Source organism: Protopterus annectens, chromosome 8.part0 (assembly GCF_019279795.1).
Source record: "Protopterus annectens isolate FY-2018-M chromosome 8.part0, PAN1.0, whole genome shotgun sequence".
In the NCBI taxonomy this organism is placed as follows: Eukaryota; Metazoa; Chordata; order Ceratodontiformes; family Protopteridae; genus Protopterus; species Protopterus annectens.
The window spans coordinates 430142402-430169203 of NC_056741.1; the positions used below are offsets into that span (position 1 = coordinate 430142402).

Genomic DNA, 26802 nt, shown 5'->3' on the forward strand with positions numbered 1-26802 from the left:
TGTATCCTGCTGTGAGAAGAGTTAAACTAAGCCATCGACATGGTGGGGTGGGAAGATGGGATACCAGCTGGGATGTAAATCCTTTATAATCACTAAAGTTACTTCAAAGCCTAAAGTGGTAAAATGTGACAGCATATCTTCAAGATTTGATTTAAATTAGCTCAGTATAATCAGAAAGAATAATTTTATAATTGCATTATAGCTTTACTTTAAGCAATATAATAGAATAGCAATTAAATACAATATTCTGGCACTATACGAGCTCATTCATTAATGGTTTTATATGCACCTGTTTAATAAGTGGAGAAAACCAAAGACATCTTATTCCGTAGCACATCACAAAGTATGGAAAGCTGAATCCTCCTATGCGGTGTTTCAGTGCAAGTCAAAGAGACTTGGAGCAATGAAGCTAAGCTTCTCCACTGAGACACTATCACTGCTTACATTGTCACAGCCATTTGTATAGCTGATATAATTCGGATCATGCCTACAGCAGACAAACATAGGAGCAAAAATGCCTTTCAACTTTCCTTACATACTCACTACTCAGATGTGCTCCTCTGTCTCATGATGCAATTCCTTAATATGCTATACTAATGAAATGTACTGTGCAGTTATTGTACACTAACAAGCTAAGGTCAAGCATTCAACTCAGACAGACAGCTATACTATAGGAAAGAAGGGAGGGAGTCAAGGTAATGTCTGTGTGCAGAGTCAGAAGAACTGGGAGAAGATAGCACAATATAAACAACGGACAGAAGCATAAAGCAGTGATTGATCAGAGTTTAAGTATGGGTTGAGAGACTGGACAACTGAAGCCCACATAGATCAGGGAATAACTTATTCACTCCTCCATCTTTTTGCATGCCTTTCAGCTTATCATCTGCTGATTGGCTGCACCATGTTTCCTTTTAGTGTCACTGGTACTATCCCCTGGGGCTAGGACTGCAGAAGTGGCAGGTTGGGAAGGGGGGGGTGAGGCAACTAACAGCATTACATATGCTGTCCTGCATTACTTAGGTTTTCAGTATGCCCTAAATGGATGGAGCTGTTATTCTCATGCACATTGTTACACATAATGTCAGCTCTATCCCTTTAGTGCTAACTACACAACACTAACAACAACCTGCTGCACAATTACAGTACTGTTCCCATATCCCTTCAGGACCAAGTAACCTGGAAAAGCCATCCCTTCTGCCAGATCCTCCCAACATCTGAGTGGGTAGTTAAATTCTAGTCAGTTAAGTCATAGTCAAGGCACCATCCCTCTACAACACAAAACCAGGTCAATAACATATACTTCATTCGCAAATACAGCATGTGAGATAGACAATGAAGTTTATCTTTCTTTGCTAGAATGGAGCCCATCCTGACACAGAACTTCAGTCACAAGGGAGTGGTATGTGATTTGCTGGAGTACCCCAAGATATGCCCACAATATGCAATGTGCCATTCAAAGAGCTATCAATCAGAAAATATGTTGTCTTGCTATTGGATCCATAGTACCATTACAGGTCATAATATGCATCCATTCAACAGATTCTAGAAGAGGGTATGCCTGACCTTTCACACAGATGTGTGGCATTCAGATATACTGATGTTTGAAATTTGGCAATCAGGGCTTAGGATGATCGTGCGGGCTTTCAAATTTCATCAGTTGTATAGATCACTATGAAAGTGTGCCAGCTTTGTATTGGATCACAGCCATGTATGCATACACACACACACACACACACACACACACACACACACACACACACACACACACACACTGACAATTTAAAAAATAGGTACTTTGAGCACAGCACATGTTTGAGATGTTTGGTATACTAGACAATTGAGCAGATGGCGAAATATAGATATGTATAGTATCTTAATGTTCTGTATTATGTTTATGCTTCTGCTGTACTGCTGTGCATCTGGTTATGCACTTCTTATGTTCATAAGTTCAAGAACTGTGTTATGGCTCTAAGGCCTTCCAGGAGAACATGCTCCATAAAAGTGAGTTAAAAGCCTCTGATCGAACCCACAAGTCTGTATTTCTCTTACACAGATCAACATAAAGGGAGGATCCCACAGAAACTGGTAAACAATTCCATGAAACAGGTAACAACTGGGTAATGAAATTTTGTCTTAATTTTAGTCTGGTAATACCAACTCTAAAATTTAAACCCTTGTACCTTGAATACATAGGCATATCCTGCAACTCCAAATTCAAAAGAGTTCTGAGTTCAATTTTCATAAAAGCCTTATAGTATAAATTCAGCATTCTAAGTCTATCAGAATAATTACTGTTAAATCACAAATATTCTTGTAAATCCTTCTTTAAATAAATACAATGAGAATTATTAAATTTTATTTAAGGTCCTACAAAAGTCTTATATAAATTGACCATAATGTCTATATTTCTACCTCAAGATATCTTTACAAGCATACCCACTTGAGCTAATGATTTATTAATAACTCAGTCTAATCTTTTATTGAAAGTAATGTCATTAAAAATCAGATTACCTAAATAATTTTTACTAGGAAACCTTGTCCAAATACAAGTCTTGCAAGACTATATTCTGTCTTACCTTTGATTTATCAAAATACATCACCTTGCATTTGCTTTAGAAAAGGTAAGGTATACATCTGATGCCCATTTATTAATCTTACTTAAGTAATGATTAAATTCCACAAAATTATCGGTCTATATTACATGATCAAAGTTTTACTATTTTGAATCAGTAAACATCGAACTTTACAGATCGAAGTACTAAAACATCGAATCAGTAATAAAACAGTTTTTAAAACAAAATAAATAAAACAAAAGGGTGCAAGCAGGGGGGCAAGCCCCCCCTGCATCCCCCACACCCCCCACTACTTAAATATACCAACTCCGAGATCACACTTCAGTGCGATACAGTGCGGAAACAGACGTTGTCCATTTCCTATACTGTAGCATGATCTCTTAGTTGGTATATTTAAGTAGTGGGGGTGTGGGGGTGCAGGTGGCTTGCCCCCCCCCCGCTTACACCCTTTTGTGTAATTTTTTTTCTTTTCTAAAATGTTTTATTACTCATTCAATGTTTTACTACTTTGATCAGTAAAGTTATATTTTTACTGATTCGAAGTAGTGAAACTTCAATCATGTACTGTTGTTGTCCTTTGGCTTTTCCCGGTTAGGGGTCGCCAAAGCGGAACTCCGGTCTGCTAATGACTGGCAGTAGATTTTCAAGAACGCCGAGGTGCCAGCTCGACGTTCAACTTTCAACGAAGGCATGCCCACTTACGCATGTCTTTTGAACGCCCACCCAACTGTGGGGAGGACATGCAGACTCCACACAGAAGGCACTCCCCGCACTCCAGGCAAGAATCGAACGGGAGAACCTCTTGCTGTGAGGCAACAATGCTTACCGCTGCACCACATGTACTATAGACCCCAAAATGATTGTTATTAGATATAGCAAAACCAAATTTACAATCATCATCATATTTGCTTAACCAAAAAGACTCATTCACTTATATTGCAGAAATCACATTATTGAAGAGTATAGTAGAGGGCACCGAGCCCTGAGGAACACCTTTTTGGATTTTCATTGCAGTGGAGGTAAGCACTTTCAACATTACAAATTACACATTGAGATCTATATGAAAGCCAATTAGGTATTCATTTGATACTGAAAGGATTATAATCCAAATCACATTGTACTTTACATACAGATGTATGTAATAAAGAGTTGAATACTTTCGCTAAATCTAAATAAATGACAGCACAAGTAAAACCAGCATCAATATTAAAGGTAACTTAAGCATAAAAATCAATCCCCTCTGGTCAGTATAGGTCTTACCAGTGTTGATAAACATCCACAATATCTGGGTGACTATCCTCATATTGCACAAGATCAATGATGCTCCTATCAAAGCTTTCACTGATTACATCCCCAATATCTGGGTGACTATTTTCATATTGCACAACATCGATGATGCACTCGGCAAAGTTTTCACTGATTACATCCGCAATATCTGGGTGACTATTTTCATATTGCACAACATTGATGATGCACCTGCCAAAGTTTTCATTGATTACATCCCCAATATCTGGGCGACTATTCTCATATTGCACAATATCGATGATGCGCCTCTCAAAGCTTTCACTGATTACATCCCCAATATCTGGGTGACTATTCTCATATTGTACAATATCAATGATGCGCCTCTCAAAGCTTTCACTGATTACATCCCCAATATCTGGGTGACTATTCTCATATTGCACAATATCGATGATGCGCCTCTCAAAGCTTTCACTGATTACATCCCCAATATCTGTGTGACTATTTTCATATTGCACAATATCGATGATGTGCCTCTCAAAGCTTTCACTGATTACATCCCCAATATCTGGGTGACTATTTTCATATTGCACAATATCGATGATGTGCCTCTCAAAGCTTTCACTGATTACATCCCCAATATCTGGGTGACTATCCTCATATTGCACAAGATCAGTGATGCTCCTATCAAAGCTTTCACTGATTACATCCCCAATATCTGGGTGACTATTTTCATATTGCACAACATCGATGATGCACTTGGCAAAGCTTTCACTGATTACATCCCCAATATCTGGGTGACTATTTTCATATTGCACAACATCGATGATGCACCTGCCAAAGCTTTTACTGATTACATCCCTAATATCTGGGAAACTATTCTCATATTGCACAATATCGATGATGCGCCTCTCAAAGCTTTCACTGATTACATCCCCAATATCTGGGTGACTATTTTCATATTACACAACATCGATGATGAGCCTCTCAAAGCTTTCATTGATTACATCCCCAATATCTGGGTGACTATTCTCATATTGCACAACATCGATGATGTAGCTGTCAAAGCTTTCACTGATTACATCCACAATATCTGGGTGACTATCCTCATATTGCATAAGATCAATGATGCTCCTATCAAAGCTTTCACTGATTACATCCAAAATATCTGGGTGACTATTTTCATATTGCACAACATTGATGATGCACCTGCCAAAGTTTTCACTGATTACATCCCCAATATCTGGGCGACTATTCTCATATTGCACAATATCGATGATGCGCCTCTCAAAGCTTTCACTGATTACATCCCCAATATCTGGGTGACTATTTTCATATTGTTTAACATCAATGATGCACTTGGCAAAGCTTTCAATGATTACATCCCCAATATCTGAGCAACTATTCTCATATTGCACAATATCGATGATGAGCCTCTCAAAACTGTCACTGATTACATCCCCAATATCTGGGTGACTATTCTCATATTGCACAATATCGATGATGCACCTGCCAAAGCTTTCACTGATTACATCCCCAATATCTGGGTGACTATTCTCATATTGCACAATATCGATGATGTAGCTGTCAGAGCTTTCACTGATTACATCCCCAATATCTGGGTGACTATTCTCATATTGCACAAGATCAATGATGCACCTGTCAAAGCTTTCACTGATTATAGAGTTAAGGCTAACTTTTTTATAATTATTTATATCAGAAGCATTACCTTTCTTTAATATTGGTGTAATGAGCCATGTTTTAGACAAAGGTGACACTACATTATTCTACAGTAATATGGCAAAAACAGTAGACAGAATAGATATTAATGTACTTTCCATTTTTTAATGAGGATAGCTGGTATTATAAGGACCATTTGAAGTATTATTTGTAGTCTGAAATTGTAAATCATTGGCTGTGTTATCTCTGGACAAATATGACACATATTCAGATTTTTTTGTCAAGTCTTCTCTAGTATCCACCTTATACTCAATAATACAGAAATGATTAATAAAAATATCAATATACATATATCTGCATCTGTAACAACTTATTTCTTAAATGCTATTAATTATATCAGGGTTTTCCATCTTCTAAATTAATTGATATGATTATAATTTTTTTGACACCACGGTGGTGCAGCAGTTAGCATTGTCGCCTCACAGCAAGAGGCTCTCCAGTTTGATTCTCAGCTGGAGTGCCTACTGTGTGGAGTCTGCATGTTCTCCCCGTAAGTGACGGAATGTTAAAAAAAGACATGCAGGTAGGTACGTGAATGAGTGTGTGCCTTCTCTGAAGGTTGGGCACCAGACTGGCAAATCAACACCGTAAAATCCACTGTCAAACATAAATGGACCGGAAATCCGCTGTGGTGACCCCTAACTGGGAAATGCTGAAAGACTTTTATAATAGGCCTTTTTATTACTGGAAGAAAGTGATTTAATTTCATACCTAGCCTTTCCTATTTTAAGAAGGTTATGTACGTTCTTAGTTGACTTATTTATTTTTATGTTATTATGAGAAGAACATATCCTTTTTATACAGATAAAAGCAGCGTTTTTTTCTTTGGATATATTAGTTTCTACTCTACCATTTAGAGGATTTTTAATTGGTAGCCTGCTGACTAAATTTAAGAGGAGGTTTTACCACATCCTTTAAAGTTAAAATATGCCATATCCATAATCTGTATCATTATCTGTAGCTGATATATTCCAATTGACCTGAAGAAAATTATTTTTAATATTTTTAAAATTCAAAATCAGATCTTTTGTTAGTATGATAGAGAGAGATAAATGGTTCCATAAAGAGAACATAATGGAATTATAATCAGACTTGCCTAAAGGTGGACCTATTTCCACACTAGTAATCAATAGCAATAAAGAATATTAGAGGCCACTAAATCCTAGATATTATTGCCTGTGGTTCTTCCTAGCACTACATGTGTTAAATGATGGAAATTCAGCATGTCCAGAAATTGTATTCCATATGAATTGCATGTACTACATTCGTGCCAATTGTTATAAGGATAATTAATATCCCCAATAAGAAAACCTTTCTTTTGCTTGAGATATTTATCAATAGTATGGAGAAATGCTTTGTGGGCACTGTTATCCATACCACATTTATGACAGCCTACCACAAATCTGAAAAGTATCAGAATTTGAAAAAAATATATCCACAATAACAGTTTCCATATTATTATTATCTATGAAAACTACAAAAGAGGGTTTTGAACTATGAACCAGAACTAAAATGCACCCGTCCCCCAAAACTGTCTTCAGTACACTTAGGACAATTATAATTAAGAAGAGAAATCTCAACTGAAGTATATATCTCTGTGATGGCTATGAAACTATATTTATTGCTTATACTTTGGGTACTACAAAAACAGCATCATGATCTGAAAGCCCTAAAAAAGATGAGATATGCTCCATTAATCTACACAAAAGAAAAATAGAGCCATAATGAATTAGGTGAATTTTATTATAATTACACATTCTTTCATCATAAATAAAATCTTCCCGAAATTTTGGAACTGGGAAATTGTAAACTTGGCCCATCTGTGTAAGTCATGTGTTAAATGAGTGAACCTTGACGTAACAATAATCCCACCTTCTCAAGGAAGGTACTATTTCATGAAAAGATACTGAAATGTTACAACTCTCTACTGTTACCAAAATATCAAGGACTGTTCATTCATTTAGTACCAACATGCAGTATGAAATATCTATATCCTATCTTTCTTTCAATTATTTTATGATGTCAAGTAATTTCAACCCCAGGAGGGAGACAACTGTGATTCTAAACAAATCAAAATCAGAAAATATTCTAATATTCTGTTTTAATAGGGAATCACCTGGTATCAAAACATCCTGCCTTTCTTTCTCCTTCTTTGATAATGATAACATAAGTTCCTCATTTAACCCTTCAAATTCTCTTTTTATAAACTCTGTACTGTATTTACCAGGATGTCACTATAACAGAGAACATAATGCAATTAATTCACTGATGTAATCTGCCAATTAGTGCAGAGGACTAAAGCTATGAGATGTTAACAAGCTTCTTCTTATGGTCCAGAGTTTAATGTTTCCCTCAACCTGCATCTGCCTACTGTGTGACTCAGAACACGTCACCTAACCAGATAGTACTCCTGGGCTGAAAAAAGTTACTTCGATTTACAAATACAAATAAATAAACAATCAAATAAATAAACAATGTTTGTCTCGTTTAGTAAAACTTGAGCTAACAATTAAAGATATTATTTCATTTATTTGTGAAAAAAAGGAAATTCCCCAGGTGTCGACACCCCACCTGCCACCACAAAGTCAATAAAATATCACTGATTGCTTCATCTTATTTTTCTGTGGACATTTCAAGAAGAACAATTAACAATACCCTTCTGCTCTTCCAACAGTATGAGAGATATCAGTGATAATTTCATTAAAAGAAATTGGGGCTTTCTTACCAAAAACAGTGATACAAAAAGGGATACCTGGAAATGTACCTAACTTTACATTCAAAATAAGAACAACTTCAAAGGACAGTTGTGTTATGTTGAAAATGGGAGAACAAAACCTGTAGTATCTGAAAAACTAGGTACGCATCAATGTTGAAGTTCTGCACAGCACATATATGTGTTTAGTGTTGATTGTAATAGGCAGATCCTATAAGTAAGAAAGTTAACACACTCAGTCATTATATAGACAGACAACACAGAATGTGGTTTACTTAGCTGTATGTTAACTTATATCCTTTTTATGTTGTAAAAAGTAATAGACATTTGAGGGAACACATAGTTGAGCATGTTTATAACATTAAGAAGAATTTAAAAATGTCTTAGATAAGCATGTTGAAGAGAAAGATGAAGCACATGGCTTTAAATTTTGCACATGGCATGTTTTAGCTACATATGTTGTAAATGGTGACATTTTAAACTTTACAGAGCTATGTAACTATAACAAGATTGTGGCATTTAAATGGAATTATGTTAGCAGGCTGGAATCATCATTGCTGTTTAAAGCCAGTTCTGAAATCTATCCCTTTAAAAGACTGAACTACTGCATGTCACATGATACAGAGATGAGACTTTAAATTCCTAGTGTCATAGTGGCGCATTTACCTACTTGAGATTGTACAGTACAGTGTGAAAGTGCTTGCATGTTTATTTACTTTTTATATTTTCTTCATGAATAAAGCCCTTCTGCAAGACTCCTGGTCATTTATATTTGAACATTTACTGATATTGCTATTCCCTTTCCTTAAAAAAAAAAAAAATTGTGCATTTTCCTCCTCACATATTACACTACATTACCAAACTGTAATTTGGACAGGTCTGCCTATGATTGCATAAAAGTTCTACTACCTCCAGTCCTTCTTATGTCCTGCAATGGATTCCTGTATATAACATTTCTTTAGCAAAGAAAGTCCATATCATGTGCCATGCTTTACATGTCATACCTTCACCTAACTATCTGAAAAACATTCTACCTATCCTCAGATATCCTGCACTTAAAATACAGCTCATCCAATAAGTAATTTGAAAGCTGCAAATTAAGTAAATGATTCTAACGAGCAGTGATGAAGACAGAGGAATAACAATGTGATGGATTGGTTGTGTTCCATTTAACCTCCTCACTGATCATGCATGAAAACATTTAATGTATTATAAACTACTTGCAAACTGTGCTTTCACAGAAGGTCATATTCTGTATTACCATCCTAGCCTAACATTGGTCACACTTGTCATCACTTTCTTCAAAGGAAACACATATAGTGAAAAGTCACACGAATTATTAAATCAGAGGACATTATATAATCTACAGTGGAATCAAATTCCCAGACATTATCGGAGCCTACTCACCCATTTTGGCATTTTACCACCAGCTGGGTCATGATGGTGGTACTGGAGGACAAAGACTGTTACCACCACTGAAAGGCCAACAATTACCATGGTGCTGGCAAAATACTGACCTAGAAGGCAGAAGATAAAACACACATCACAAAGCTATGTTGGAGCATTATTCCTTTTACATTCATGTCTCTCCTTCTCATTTTAAGTTTCATATCATACACCCTGCAACAGTGCCCCGACTATGTGTTATTGCACTTAATATACAATAGTGTGTTTCTGCAGTTAGCCAGAACGTCTATTACTGTTCATGGCTAATAAGAAATTCTTTAAATTAGCATCATGCAGCTAAGTATCTCTGTAGAATGATTTATGTTATTTTCTTGGAAGTATATATCTGGGAATAGGGCACAAGCTTCAAAAATGAAATGTAAAAATATGCATTTAATCTCTGATGAAAGAAAGAACATAAATACACCTGGTTACTGAGGCTTATAAATCTGTGTGTGTGTGTGTGTGTGTGTGTGTGTGTGTGTGTGTGTGTGTGTGTGTGTGTGTGTGTGTGTGTGTGTGTGTGTGTGTGTGTGTGTATCTGTGTGTCTGTGTGTCTGTTTGTCTGTCTGATTAAAAAAAGGTACTGTCTGCTTTCTTTAATATTTGCATCTTGAAAAAGTTATGTTTTATATGAGTGTTTTAAATTTGGATCCAGGTACATTTTGTGTCTTCAGCCATCCTAACCAACTACTAATTAAGATAAAAACTAATTATTGAAAAGTTATTGTGGGGATCTTGTCTGTGATTATAGATTGCAATCAGTTATTCTGAAAAAAAAAATCAGAAAACCCACACTTGAAATATTCTTCCACCCTGTGAGATGACAATGCTACATGGCCTCTCTACTACAACAGCAGGGAAAGGTGCTTTGACAGTGATGATATTAATACAACATAGAAGACCACCGAAACCAACCAAAATGCTTAAAAGGCATTACATCTTTAGAAACATGACAGACATTAATATCATTACAAATGTTCAGTTACAGTATGTGTTGAATTTGCAGTAAGTCAGCTAAAAATAGTTCTTTGCCATTTTCAAGGCTCTGTGGTTTTTATTAGCAAATCTGTCATGTTTCTGCCATTTATTGCCTTCTGTCCTTTAAATTTCAAACTTGGCAATAAAATGCATGCTGCAAGACAACCTATTTTGTATCTTGCATTCACTTCACTGGCTCAGTAATATTATTCCCGCTACTGTGTGAACTGTGTATGCAGTTTAGACATAGCAGTAAATAAAAATGAGTGTTTTCTGCATCTGCAGAAATACAATTGAAATACTTGGCAGAAGCAATTTCTAAAGCTAAAAAACTGAGTGGGTGTAGAGCGCCACTCTGAGTTATTCAGCATTTCAATGACTCTACCCACTTTTACCTATTAAAGGAATGGAGTCTGACGTCGCTGGCATTATTTCGGCCACCAGAAGCATGAAGACAGTCAGGGAGAGGAGAACAGTGATGCCTGGATAACAAAGCAAGACCAATTAGAAACTTCAGAATACATTGCTAATGGATATTTCAAGCTGTCCTGCATACTGACAGTTTTAACAGAAGACAGAGCTATTTTTCAGAGAGGTTGTGACTTGTTATTACAGAGGAAGAGAAAATTCCAGATTCTTAGAAAAGTACATGTCAAATACAGAGGTCCACATATTGTTTTCTGCTCATGGAACACAATACATCATTTGGCCACAATTACTTATGTAGAAGTTGAAAACATGTGAATGAAGGCTCTCTCTCTCAAAAAAAAAGAAACATTATATATGAGAACAATGGAAGAAATCACCTTCCAAAATAATCTAAAGGGAAGCAAGTATATAAAATAAAACCATGCTGTCTTATATTATGTATAATGAAATACCACTGACATAAATGGAGTGCTCCATTATCAAAATATCACCCCACCTTTTCCTGCCTCATGTTCTTCATTCTGCTTATATTTACCCTTGATTCATCTAAAACTAAAACAAATGCTTTACATGGGTGGCTATTGCCTGCACCCCGTTACTTATATATAATAACTCAGACACCCTGCTCCACCTTATTTATGTGTGCCAGCCCAACCCCTACCTCTGTCCCTGTCCCTAACTGAAGCCCTGCCCATTAACTTATGAAAAGTCTTTCCCCTGATGGCACCATTAAACAATACACTGGGACACACATTCACACATTACACACAGGCACACCACTAAAACAATCTCCTTACCTAACCAAAATGACACCCACACCCACACACACACACACACACACACACACACACACACACACACACACACACACACACACACACACACACACAACACACACACACACACACACACACACACACAAAATCGCACATACATAAAAAACTAAAACTATCTTCTTACCTAATCCTTATTTAAATCCTAACCCACACTCACTTAAACACTCCTAACCCCCTTACCTTCATTCACTTTATCCCTTCAAAGAAACTGATATCAAAAATTCCTACAGTCTATGTAACTAATCTGCTTGACACAAAATCACAGCAGTAACATCAGCCAAAGAACGCTCAACTGATGTAACTGCAAAAATACATATATATGTACATATATCTACACACACACAGATGTATGTGTGCGTGTGTGTGTGTGTGTGTATATATATATATATATATATATATATATATATATATATATATATATACACACACACACACAAGAAAATAAAAATACACACACCACATTAATGATTATTAACTTCTTTAAACTTGCAAAAATTGTAATGCTTTTATTCTAAGTATTTTCCCCTTATTATAGCTCAGAAAAAGATTTTGAGAGGGAACGATGGTGTTATTACAACAACCACTGCCTGCTAGCCTGATGTTATGCAGACCCTCTCTCACTTAGCTCTGGGGTCCAATGACATCTCCTCCCAGCTTGTATAAAACTGCTTAAGGTCAGGATTCCTAGAGATGTGCTGAAGTTATGTGCAATGCTTATGCTGTATATCAGTACTGCATACATTTCCAAAGCAAAACAGTCAGCTCTTCCATGCAGGTAGCTGTGTTCCAGGGCACAGAAGTAAGCAGTGCAGCAAATACAAAACTGGATATACATTATATATATATATATATTTGTGTGTGTGTGTAATGAAATAGGTAAACAGAGGAGCCAGACAGTATCCATAGAGTGGTTGTGACAAATCTTTGAGAAATCTTTGAGAACTGAAAACATGAATGCACAAGACTGCTGCATCTTGAAATAAAGCAGCACATAATAAGACAATGCTGTGCATACTAGCATGTCCTTTGGCAGGATGATGCATTTCCTTTCTGCTATTCACTCCCCTGTCTGATCTTCTTCAAAGCAGATATTCTGTCTTCATCTTATATAATACTAACAAACTCTGCTAGATACAATAGATTTGTTTCTGTTATTTCCCACTTCCTTTACTCTCCCCTTTCTCTAATAACAAAGCTTTCTGTAGTCTTTAAAAAACATGGTTACTGCTCAATATAACCACTGTCTAACTACAATAATGAATTGGGAAACATCATCTATTGATACTATGGAAAAATGTACTGTACTCACAACCTATGTATAGAACAAAAATGTATTCTGATGTATATATGCTACATACCTCATGTGTAACTAAATTGCTGATTTGTCTATTTTGACCATGAAACACCTTTTCTTTGTACTATGCTAAGAAGCTGCAATAAGTATGTAATATATGTGAATGTTATATGTTTGCATATTATGGTCTGTGTCTGGAGCTTTTCTCTCCAGGCCTCCACTGAAACTGGGTTCTTTTGAGCCAGTCAAACTATCCCAGTAAACAAATGTCAAATAAATAAATGTAAAGATGGCATACAGCTATATAGCCATACAGTATTTCCAGCTGCAGTGCTATCATGTGCATACACCTGCCAGATGCATGAAAGGAGAGGAAAGGGGCATACAGGAAAGTAGGAAATGAGAAAAGTAACAAACAAAGTGGTGCACACACGGACAGCTTATATGACTGTGCAGGATGTGAAGAAAGCAGTGCAACTTTTTTATAGGGATAGGGTACCTGTTTTCTTTATATAAAGAGAAAAGAAGATGGGAAAGGGTGAAAGGAAAGAAGTGTAGGTTAGTGTGCAGGGCAGACAGACATGCATACAACAGCACAAGCAATAGGGGCAGAGGTGTTATATTAGATAGGAAGACAGGATGGACAGAGACAATCAGAGGCAGAGAGATGAAGATGGGGACAGTTGGACAATGCATTGTATATGGAGCATAACACAAGAAGAAGAGGTAACGCCTTGCTGGGGAGATGGTGGGGTATGAGCAACAGTGCACCACCTGGGTTCAGCCCAGAGGGACATTACTGTGATCCATCAACAGATGATGGGGTACGGTGGTCAATGTATGGGACACACCCTCTCCTAGTGGCCCAAAGTTCACAGCCAGCCCGGTGCTTGAATCTGCAATCCACTCCAGGAAACTCTGTGATCAGACCTTATACCTGCCAGGCAACATGCTGGTGAGCAGCTGGATCCCCTCTGGGGAGGCACTCCCAGTGTCATCACTGCCAGTCTTCTTAGCAACAGCTTCAGCATAACTGGGTCATGGTGATGCTGCCTGCTGCGCACATCTTCATTTACAGCTTCACTGAGGAGAAACAATGGGAAGTCAGCCATGAAGGAATCCATCCTGCCAATGAAATGAACACTGGGAAGTCACCCAAGAAGGAATCCATCCTGCCAATGAAATGAACACATTTCAAGCACAGTTCAGCATTTTTCAGTAGGACGAACCCTGTTGATATGACATCCCTCCTGCCTCCTACAGAAGACAGTGCATTCCATGTCTTGTTCTGCTCATTGTGAAAGAAAAAATTAGAATCAGAGAACTGAGAATGGTGTAAAATAAGATGCTATAAAAATGATATCCTACTGTATATTCTTTTATGTATATTCCAGCAGCAATATGCCTCTGGAACACAAGAGGACACTTCAGGTATGGCACAGGCATCTTGATATGAGGAAACCTGACTCCAGCACAAAACATACTGCTGTCATTTTTGCATATTTTTGCACTTGTGAACACTACCTCTTTTACTTATCACGTCTAGTGTTTATTATTTGTTGTATCCAGAGTGTGTAATAGTCTCATCTCATATTCTTGTATTCTTTAACCATATCCCATATTGTCACTATTTTCTATTCCGATCCATAATGCTCTTCTACCTTATATCATGAGCAGACTGTGAAGCAATCCTCATACAGTTCATACTACCCTTCTGTCTTATATCACTAACAGACTGTGAAGCAATCCTCACAAAATCCATAATACCCTTCTGTCTTATATCACTAACAGACTGTGAAGCAATCTTCACACAATCCATAATACCCTTCTGTCTTATATCACTAACAGACTGTGAAGCAATCTTCACACAATCCGTAATACCCTTCTGTCTTATATCACCAACAGACTGAAGCAATCCTCGCACAATCCATAATACCCTTCTGTCTTATATCACCAACAGACTGTGAAGCAATCCTCACACAATCCATAATGCCCTTCTGTCTTATATCACTAACAGAATGTAAAGCAATCCTCACAGACTTCGTTTCTCATACCCACTTTGACTGCCCTGGCCATTATGAAATCGCAGACAGTGGTTCCCTGATGAAATCTTGAGACTCACATTGTCGAGTCCAGAAAGGCAAAAAAAAAAAAAAGAAAATGCAGTCAGACTGAATATGAAATATCACTCTCCTTTAAACTTATTTTTTTGCAGGGAGGCTTGCCACACTACACTCTCCGTGAAATGGTAATCTTGGACTTAGTATATGTAATCCAGATTTTTCTGCCATTCAGACTCCACAATTTGTGACTTTGCAATATGACTCCTGAGATTTTAAATAGTTACACAATCAGGTCTTGCCCTTTCTGCAGCTAGCCTAATATCACTAGGTATTTTGAGGTAGTGTAGCAACTGCCTCTCACATACTCAGACTACCTTGTAGTGATTTAGTCTGTTTGAGGTGTAACCATCTACTGATCTTAAAGGCTACCATCTTGGTCTCACCTCAGAAAAGATTACATAAGCAACACACACACACACACACACACGCACACACACACACATATACACAAACACTGAAACACATCGCTAAAGCACAGAGCACCTCCATTATACCACCAGCTTATGTTGAGGTTTTAAGGGAACACTGCCTATGCAAAGAAGACTACTGACTAAGTAACCACTAGTTAACATAGGAGCACAACCACCTTCACTCCATATGCCTATAGCCAGTGCACACTCCTCTAAGACTCACAAAGGTGCAGACCCCAAGCCCTTAAACAAAACAAGAAAAAAGGTCACATAAGAAAACCTCTTATGTAAAATCATCAAAAAGACCCTGGTAAACCAAAGACTGCACCATGTAACACCAAAAACCTCATTTGAAGAAAGGCCCACAGGAAATAAAAAAATTCCCCTTAAGGGCATGTACTTGTTCAGCTACATGTTTGTTTATTCATTAAAGGGAAAATGTGCAATCACTTTAACATTATGAGCATAAGGGATTGTTAAAGCTGCATGCTTTCAAAGAATGCCCAAACTATCCCTTTATTCTGCACTGACAAGCCCACAAAAGCATGAAACATGTCATGTTTATTGTTATAGGGGTTTGGCATTATTGGCTTGAATGTCTTAATTAAGACATAAATATTAAAAACTCAGTAGACATTCAGAAGCTATGTAGTTGAAACACTTGTATGTTCTTAAGGGTCCATTTGCATATTTTGTATAGGCTCACTGTAAAGTAGGTTTAAGGTATTACACAGTGATGTATCTTTGCCAGTGTCTTTTTGATGTTTTTTGCCTATGAATGTTTTAATAATAAGTGACTCTGTTGTCAGGCATAGAAATGTTCCTCTCACACCAGGCTGGATAAGAATAGGGTATCTTTCTAGAGCGAGTATCCAAGATGTAACAAGGGCTCTAGTTCTCTTCATCCTGACAAATATAATTATGACCTGGCAGTCAGTATGTGGGAATGAAATACTTTAGGCTCTCTACAGAGATGGGCATGCAATAGGATGTGATTGAGCTTGCTCATACCTGAACCAATAATGGCATAAGAGTGATGCCTAGTTTCAAAGACAAGATAATTAGCTGTAATGATTGGTTATGTAGCTGTTGTTGTTCTAGAGGGATACAGTATGTGTCATCCTTGGAAGACATGCACATTTTTCTTACAATGTTTTTAGCAGTTTGTCTAAAGCTTTTGCTGCCCTCGTAGTATGTTTTTGAAGCAGAATCCATCTGCTAGACATTCCAAACTAGTAAATTCTAATTTGGAACAGATTAAGGTGTCTTTACTCAATAGCAAAAGTGTTACAAATTCCCAAATTTAAGACCCTTCTGCAACTTGAACACATTTAAATAACCTTAGCTACAGAGACATGGTTGGTTTCACTCAGATGTTGAAATCACCTAAAACATGATTAATAACCACTTCGTGGTCAGCTATACTCTATGTCCCCTTGTACAAATAGTTAATCCTAATAGGGGCCCAAATCCTCTCAATCCTATTCTCATAAATACAGTCCCTTTTTGCATACTCCATCTTGACATTTTAATATTTTTTTTTTGTATATTACCAGTGCATAATTTCTAACTCTTTACTTTGCAGCAAGCTTTAATCCATTTAATAGTGTGATTTTTAAGGATTCTGAACTTTGAGAAGTATTGTTTTTCCATTGTTTTGTTTAGTTTCCCTCCATTTGTATCATTATCCCTCAGTAAATCTGAATGTAAACCAGTAACCTTTCCTTTAAAACTATTGGTTCTTCCCCTAGAAATATATCTGTGTTTAGGAACATCTCAAAAGCAAGTCTTCAATTGCTTGATAGCCAAGATGAATTGTGCAGTAACATTTCTCAAGCAGACCCCAATTGCTTAAGTCAATCCCCATGCCTCTGAGGTCTACTCCAGTTAAAGGAATAATATTTATTTATTTATTGTTTATTCATTTATTGACATTTGATTACTGAGAAAGTCCAACAGGGTAGAATCCCATTTTCAGAGGAGACCTGGGGAGAAAATCTCCAGAATTTTACAAAACAATTTAAGATCAATAATTTTACAATCTTCAAAACTAAAAGAAAAAAAATCTGCAGTTTAAATAATCATAACAAATTAAACATAATATAAAAATATTGAGTAAGAATCAAAACAGTTCCTACCTGCATCAAATATAATTAAAAAAATAAAAAATGTGTTATAACCATATTAATAAACTGTATTCTAAAAGAAAAAAGAAAGAAATTACACTGTGCTTATAAGAGGTCTCATTTTACCTTAACAGCATTCTTAAGCAAACTGGTAAAGAGCACAGTTGTCCCACTAGTAAGCTCAAAGATTAATATGAATTTAAAATAGCCAGAGAAACCAAAACTAGCTGCAACACTATGTCAGGAAGTTAAGAAACAGCATCCTGCAATGTTCAGGACAATACCACAATAATATTGCCCACTCTTACTAAAAGGAAATAGCTAATATCATTGCTGACAAATTTAGTCCAAATTTTCCTCAAATCATAGTTATAACTATTTCACAGATTCCACAGTCCTAGTCACTCCTTATAATAACTATGGAAAAAGTTCTCTCCACCCTTTCAAAGGCAGAGGACACTTCATGCATAGTCCCTGATAAAATACCAGGTTGTCTGATTATCAGTATCAAATATGACCTATCTGAGCCTTTACTTAAACTCCACTGGTTATAATCAAGAAGAATGGAAAACAACCATTCTAATGCCATTAGAAAAGGAACATGGGCACTGTTAATTTAAAAAAAAATAGTCTCAGAAGCCTCATATGTAAAGCTATGGGATTTATTATCTTATATATATCATTAATCTGGACACTGAAAATCATTTAACCCCAGATTTTCATCAGTTTTCATCATTGTAAAAGGAAGATCCTGCTTCTTTATTCTCATTAATTTCTTTGAGAAGGTCACAGAAGCAGTGGATGGGAGTTATGCAGTACATATGCCATATTTACATCTGGCCAAGGTCTTTGACACTACTCCCTATGCAGGAGTTATTAATGGATTTGCAAATCTAAATATTAGTCCATATGCTGTCCAGCGGCCAGCTTACTGGTTGTGTGACAGAACCCATTTAGATAGAGTTACTGTTCTCATTTCTGAAAACAAAAAAATTACTGGTGGTGTAACATAGCACTCAGTGTTAGGCCATCTCCTTTCTGGAATCAATCATTTGGACATACAAGCCAAAACACCTGACGTATAGTTATTTAAATTCACAGATGATTGTAAACTGGGTGCTGTTAAATATTCCTCCACTGACTCACATCTGTTCCAAAATGAGTCGGACTATGTTAGCAATCAGTGCAAGGACAATAGTCTCAAACCAATTCTAATGTGAAAAATGTAGTATAATTCATTTTGGTAAACACACATCAAACCACGTATGTGACATACCCTCTGATAAGACACTGTTGGAAGGGATCTAGTCACTTGTGTTACTAAATGTTTATCCTTTGGCCATCATATCTCTGTAGTAGTTCAAAGATCCTTTTATCTGACTCATTTAATTTTCAAAGGCATCTCCTCTAGATACAAAGATGTTTTAATTCACCTTCATTCACATCTTATCAGACCCTTCATTGAACAGAATGCACCTTTTGGCATGCATTTGTCTAAACATCACTCAGCTTGTGAGACCTCACAGCTTTCTAACTAAAACGATCAAGGGCCACAAGACTCCCAGTTATTGAGATAGACTGTAAGCCCACTCTCTACACTTCATCTCTTATAAGCTCCTCTGTGATGATCTCTATCTACACTTTTGATTTATGAAATATTTGACCCTCCTTAATCTCCTAGTCTTTTCAAAACAAATGTTTCCTGAAATACCTGGTTAAAGGGCCTAAACATTCATCAACAAATAAATAAGTCATGCTGCTGTGATAAATTAATACCTCAATGTACTCTCCCACCTCTGAAGCAAACATCTACTGAATGTGAAGCGGAGATGTACCCTTGCTACTTTCAAGGTAAACCTAGGTAACTGGATGACCAGCAAAATATTCAACCCCTTGGCTATCATGTGTTCCCCTCCTTAAGACTGATGGGAACTTATTTATTTATTTATTTATTTATTTATTTATTTATTTATTTGCAGTTTACCAGGATGGTCCATTGGGCAGCAAGGAGCCCATTTTCAATGGAGTCCTGGGGAGAAAAGCTCCAGAAAAATACAAATTACATAATAAAAGCAAGTTATAAAAATACAAAGTAAAGAAATATAGTAAATTGGCATTTGAAAGAGAAAATTAGTGCAATGCAAAACCAGAGTTCTTTAGGAACAATCAAAAATATTTACAAAATATGTTGGTTCGTACAGTTGATTAACAGAAGTTATAAAACAACCTGAGGATATTTCCAGATAGGTCCTAGAGAGTGACTTAAATTAAGAGAGTTTATGTAGGATGTTTCGAGTGTTGTTTATTAGCCAGGATTGTAATAGACTGTAGACCATTTATCGCATGCTTCCCTATGAATGCAGGAACACAGGAAAAGGTCCCTGCTGAAACTGGAATAAATATAGTTGGTAATCTGCAGCACATGCCATCAGCACCTGCACCTGACAATGAAGCACTACACAGAAGCTCATAAAACTGTGATGTACTGAATTAGACAAATACCTACAAGAAAGCAGAGCAGTTGTGAACACATACCTAAAAACAACAGCAATGCAGTTCACTTCAGTACTATTAAGGAAATTACTGCCTAATCTTTTCCTCCAATGTAAGTAAATCATCAGGGTGACAGCATCATAGGTTGTCATACTTATACCACCACATTTCTCCTGTCCTGGTTATACTTTTATGCCTGTGACTGAGGACAGTGCCGCATTCAGTTCATACCAGCAATTAACTTTCTGGAATCGGCCAGCATGGGGTGCAGTAGGCACTCAGTCAAATGACTGTGAAGGAAGGAGAATAGTGCACTATCTTGCTCTTTTACACACACCATGCTGGCACTCTCTGCTGCGCATTTGTAGAAGGAGCCAATGCTATATGAATATCTCAGAAAATAACGACCATAACTAATGAGTAAAATGGTAGACAAGAATCCTGCATACAATGTAATTTATGAATATTGGGTCATGCAGCTTGCAGCTGTGTGGAAGAGTGACATGTGAACTTATGCAGGTCCCTTACATGAGTGTGTTGGCACAGGATTTCAGGGACAAGCACAACCACCAACCTTGCTTCAGGCTGCAGATGTGCAGCAGTAAAATAAAATGATTTACAAGCATTCATCACACTTGGCTTCTTTTGCATACACTGCATACAAATTGGTATAATGTTATATAGTTAAAAGTGTGCCACCAATTTGGATGCTAACCCACACAGACTTAGAATACGATTTTGGAGAAGGAGGCAGCCATGTGGTGAGGAATATAAACATTATCAGATCTCACAGGCAGGTCTAAGCCAGTCAAAGAGCTCTTTAAGTGTATGTGGTAAGTTGCCTTTGTCTACCTTTGTAAGGACATATTTGATATTGATAAGCCTATTAGTAACAAAACATGTGATTGCACGTGTAATATATTTAAATATTGTACTGATATCAAAGCAGCCTACAATATCAAGACAACCTGTCCCTGCACATGCCTCTCATGTAATATTTTCATTAACAATTCTATCATCTCTTCCAAGTGTGATTCAATACAACATCCTGATGACTCTTCTCCTATATGCTCCTCTAATAATCTAAACCACCACCAACATATCATACAAGAAACCTTCACCTCCATAGAAGGCTGATCTGTAATACCCAACTACCTCACAATCTGAATAAAACTTAATTACTCCTATTCCTCCCAAAATCTTACAAGCAAGACAAAGCTGCATTCAGAATCATTTTCTTGAGCAATACAGAAATAGAAATAGTCCCACACGCTAAACTATTGAGCCAGGCTGTAGATGACAGCCTAATATTTGATACGCACATTCAAAACAACATAAAGAAATGTCAGTAAAAGCTAGGAATGCTATTTAGTTCTAAACGTGTCCTCACTTGCTATACAGCATTTGTAGCATGTTGTAGGTTTTCATTATGCCATTTTGAGTGGGGGGGTTGGGGGTTGGGTTTAAAGTAGGGAAGTATGACAGGGTGAAAGTGTGAAAAACTACTAGCTACCACATACTTATTATCTTCACTCCTTCATGGTAGACATACCCTTACAAATCTGCAGGCGTCCTTAAAAAAGTAAATTAGGACAATGTGCCAACAAAATCACAAGATTAGAAGCTAATAAATCTTGTTTAATCCACCACTGTTCTGCATGCAAACTGCTAAATTGGCATGAACTACCACACTGCCTGGCATGCACTTGACTACTTGTAACCTGTAATTTAATAGGTTCATAGGTTAATAGGTGTATACTAGGCTAAGGATCACTGGGGCCTTTACAAGCCTAGAAAAACTGGAACAGCAGCATATAATTGTATGAACTTGAAAAATCACAGCAGAAGTCCAAAAACCACAAGCAGGTGCCAAATAATTTATTCTTAAACACAGTATAAGCACTTTCATCTTGATAGTCAAGACTTCATCAGATAACTACAAAACTGTAAACTCAGTCATTTTATACCATGTGGTTTTTGGACTTCTGCTGTGCCTTTATAAGCCTAGCCAAGCATCCCAATTGTATCTTGCAAGTTTATGTGCCTTTTATTTTAAGGGGTATATATAAGCTTGGTCAAGATTTACAGGCTGCCTCTGTCAATTAGAGACATAAGTACTAGACCCAGAGTGTACTTCTGATTTATCATCCACTTGTCTAGGTTTTTGTTTAGCAGGATTAGGGAAGAGTTCTGCTTTGCATGGATGGAAAGCCTATTCCAAATAAGGGGCATTTTCATTCTTTAAGACACATACTCATCTTGGTTAAGGTGTTTGCCTTACAAACACAAGGTACAGGGTTTGTGGCTCACAAGGAATAATTGGCTAGGCTTAAAATGGCTCACAAGGGTAGTTAGCCTAGTACTAATCTATGAACCTATGAACCTATTTAAGACACATACTCATCTTTCTAATGTGTCACATTTATGTTGCAAGCAAACTTTAAATCACTAGATTGAGTAATTCTGATGTTATTCCTTTTGTGGATATGCCAAAGGTCCATCAGTGTGGGACTCCAAGGATGCCTTGTTTGCCAGGCATAGATAGCCTATCAACAGTCTGTAGGTAACAAAGTATGGAGATAGGGCTTTGAGGTGATCTAAATAGGACATGCTATTTTTTCGTGTGGAAACTCTGTAGATGTTTCAGTTGTTGTGTCTGGTCAGGTACACATCTAAGGGGGCTTTGTACTGAATGATGAGTTGGATAAGTGCCAATTATAGTTGAATGATGACTTCATTCAGCCTAGATGCCATGCTCTTGTTTATAATTTCAGCAACATAGAACGATTTCCTTACTACTCTAGACACATGTTGATCGAAAGTAAGGTTTCTACCTACATATGTACCTAAATCCTGACTACTGGTTCTACACTTAGGGGTGTATTGTTGATGTAATCTCCTAGGATGTCAGACTTCCCAAAGTGTACTATTATACATTTCTTGGCATTGGGTTTCATCTATGGCTTTGGCACCAGTTATTTGTCTGTCTTAGTCCTTCCTGTTGGATATTAATGTTTTGGGGGAATTCTATGACTGCTACTAGTTTGCAATCATCCACAAATGTAGTCAGCCAGAAGCCCTTGACATTGGCCTTGATTTCTGAAACGTAGATGCCAAAAAGGAGCGGACCTACCACAGAGTGCTAGTGACCAGCCTCTTTCTGGAGGTGGACTCCTCAATCCTAAATTTCTGGGTCCTATCTGACAGCCAGCTGGCTAGCCACTATATACCTGGCTCAACCAGCACCCTTTGCTGGTCCCATGAACTAGCACCCCCCCCCCCATGCAGGCAAAAGAAAAAGACTTCTCTAAAACTTACAGGATGGTTCCTGCAAATATGAGGATAGTGCCCAAACCACCAGCTCCCTGGCCATCTCAGGTGACCATATTGCATGACATGATCTCCCTTCTGCCCCAGATATTAAGGTCTTGTTTATGTGCCTTGTCCCCCAATCCTTCTTTTTCACAGTTTAGTAAAAAAAAAATCATTTTTTCTTTTAAACTGTAGCAAACTGATTGATATAAATGTATCATACAATTGCTACAGTTTATACTATAGCTACATGGACTGCTACAGCACCCAGGATTTAGTTGAAAAAAATATTTGTTCTTTTAAACTGTAGCAGACACTTGCTACAGTTTATAACCTGCCTGGCTGAAGCACTACAGCACTCTGTTTTTAGTAAAAAAAAGTTTCTTTCACTTTTAAACTGTAGCAAATTGCTTGCTACAGTGTAGAAGGCAGTTTCTACAGTTTAGACCACACATGGAGTGCTACAGTGCTCAGGTCTGACTGAAAATTGCACTAAAGTGCAATCAGAATGATATCTTGTCCTCCAGTCATGCCCTCTGACACTTTGCACCTGGGGCACTTGCCCCACCTTAGCTACGTTACTGTGCATAACATGGGGGTTATGTCTATATTTATGAGTTTGTTTACAATTACCTGAGTGGGATATTGTATAAAATGCATTATCCATGATAGGGTGGGCAGTATTCCCTGTTTTGCCCTCATCCATTGCCTAGGAGACTTTCTCAAAGAAGTCCACCAGATCATATAAGCATGATCTGCCCTTGATGAAATCAAACTTAGTTGGCTTCAGTGTCTGAAAATTTTCTATGTCCTTATTAATCACTTATGTGATATGGCTTTGCATATGAGACTAGTCAGGCTTATAACATTGCAGTTCCCAGGGTTTGTTGATGGCCTACCCTTGTGCAGGGGGGTCATCATAGCAGTTTTCCATTCATGTGGCGCAACACTTGCCTGTAGGCTATGGTTACACAATGACACCAATGGACCCAATAGGTCATGTTTCATGCTATTTAGGAAGCATCCATGAATATTATTGGAGCCCAGCAATTCAATGAATTTAATCTTAGAGAGCACATTTGGAACCTGCTCCCTAGAGATAGTTGGGGGGAGGGTTTGATAGTAATTCCTGATGGGCAGATGGGCAAGGGACTGGATTAAAACTGGAGATGAATTTGTCAGCCAGCAGATTTTCTATAGCTTTCAGTTCCACTTAGGTGGCTCCATTCACTATCAGTTCTGCATGCTGCTATGTGCAGACTTTGAGGTTTCAGACATAACTAAAGAAAGCCTCGGGGCTGTCCTTTGCCTGGGGGGCTATCTTTACCTCAAACTTGACTTCTGCTCTCTTAGTTGTTAGTTTAGCTTGATGAGAGTGTTTTTATCATGCTGGGCATAATACTTTTTAATCTTTTTTTTATTTTATTTTGTTGTACACCCTGTTTATGTTTGAATTCCACCAGCATAGTTTATTTTTTAGGGGTAGTTATGGACTTATTTCTGATGGACATTGCTGTCTATATAAATTTATTGACATGATTGTACAGGGCTTTTGCAAACAATTACTAACCACAGTCAGAATTAGCTAGTTGTCTTTACATAGTTTAAAATCTTGTCTGCCACCTTTGTTACTAATATAAATGACAAGAAACTATCTTAACTTGCAACATTTACTGTATATACTGTTTTTTTTTCAAACAATATAATGTTTAACAATACAATCATCAATAAACAAGTATTATAAACCTTTATATACACTATGTACAATTGACCTAAACCAAGGAGGGGAAAAAAGTAATAAAATATATGAAATTAGTAACAAAAATTTATAATATTCAATTAATAAAGTATAAATTTACACAATAATTATTTAGGGTTCATTTTTAATGTCTCAAGAAGAGTTAATTTTTTTTTCCCAAGGATTGTTTGTCCATGTTTTAGGTGAAATTCTCAATTCCTTCACTTTACTTTTTAATGTCGCTGTTTCTTCCATCAATCTCAAGAATTCTTCCAGAGTAGGTTCTTGTGAAGACTTCCACTTTCTAGTTATACATTTCCTTGCCAATGCTAGTATGGACCAAAGTAGGTATAGATCTTTTCTATTCATTCCAGTAGTATCATTAACATTTAAGAGGACTAAAGAGCTGGTTAAAATAAAGGTATCTGTAAATATAGCTTGGAGAAAAATAGTAATTTCTTCCCAGAATTTTTTTTATATTAATACAATCAAAAACTATACGAGACCAATCAGCTTTACAGTTTAAAGAACATCTCCAGCAAATGGATTTATCAAGTGAATTGAATTTGGATAGTTTATCAGGTGTAATAAATGCCCTATGAATATATTTCCATGTAAATATTTTCCATACTTGTAAATTAAATGTTAAGTTAACAGAACATAAACGATTTGTTTTATTCTTAATTGATAGATTAGTGTGACATCCTTTTGCTATGAAATTCCAATATCTTGCATTAGGCTTAGTTTTATATGTTATCAATATTTTGTATAATTTTGAAATTAGATTTGTCCAATTATAATTGTCGTAAATAACTTCAGATATTAGACTTATCAAATTTGGACTAATTTTATAAGGAGAATTAATAATTTCACTATTAAGATCCTTAACATATGATAATATGCTTTGTAGTATCAACCAATCTGCTGATGGAATGTCATATTTATTCTGAATTTGTTGAATGTCTAATACTACTTGATTCTCTATACAATGTTGCCAACAAGTGAAGTTTTCCCCTCCCATCTAGTTAAGATAACATTATGAATTTTATTGAAGAAATTCTTTGTAGAGCTCAAGGGTATTATCAAGTCTAGCCAAATCTTAATATCCATGTTAGAATATATAAATCTTCTGAATAAATTGTAAATATCATTTATATAATTTAAGTTTGTTGGTTTTATTACATTATATTGAATATTTACAGTCAATATGTGCCACATCTTATTATTTTGTTCACTTAATATACAATTTTTAATTATTTTATTTTCATTTAGAAAAATAATAGTGTCCAATGTTTTCCATGTTGAAGAATAATTAAGATCTATCCAATTAATGGTAGTTTTTAATA

General features: G+C 36.7%; 1 protein-coding gene across 1 annotated transcript in view; it reads right to left on the reverse strand.

Moving 5' to 3' along the window:
* Window positions 1-26802, reverse strand: part of LOC122808851 (neuronal acetylcholine receptor subunit alpha-7-like) — a 706379-nt gene that overhangs the window by 95495 nt on the left and 584082 nt on the right. Inside the window, exons 8-9 of the mRNA XM_044079948.1 lie at window positions 11091-11177; window positions 9676-9785 (exon numbers count right to left, since the gene is read on the reverse strand). Of these exons, the coding sequence (XP_043935883.1) occupies window positions 9676-9785; window positions 11091-11177 (197 nt within the window). The remainder of the gene's footprint in view (window positions 1-9675; window positions 9786-11090; window positions 11178-26802) is intronic.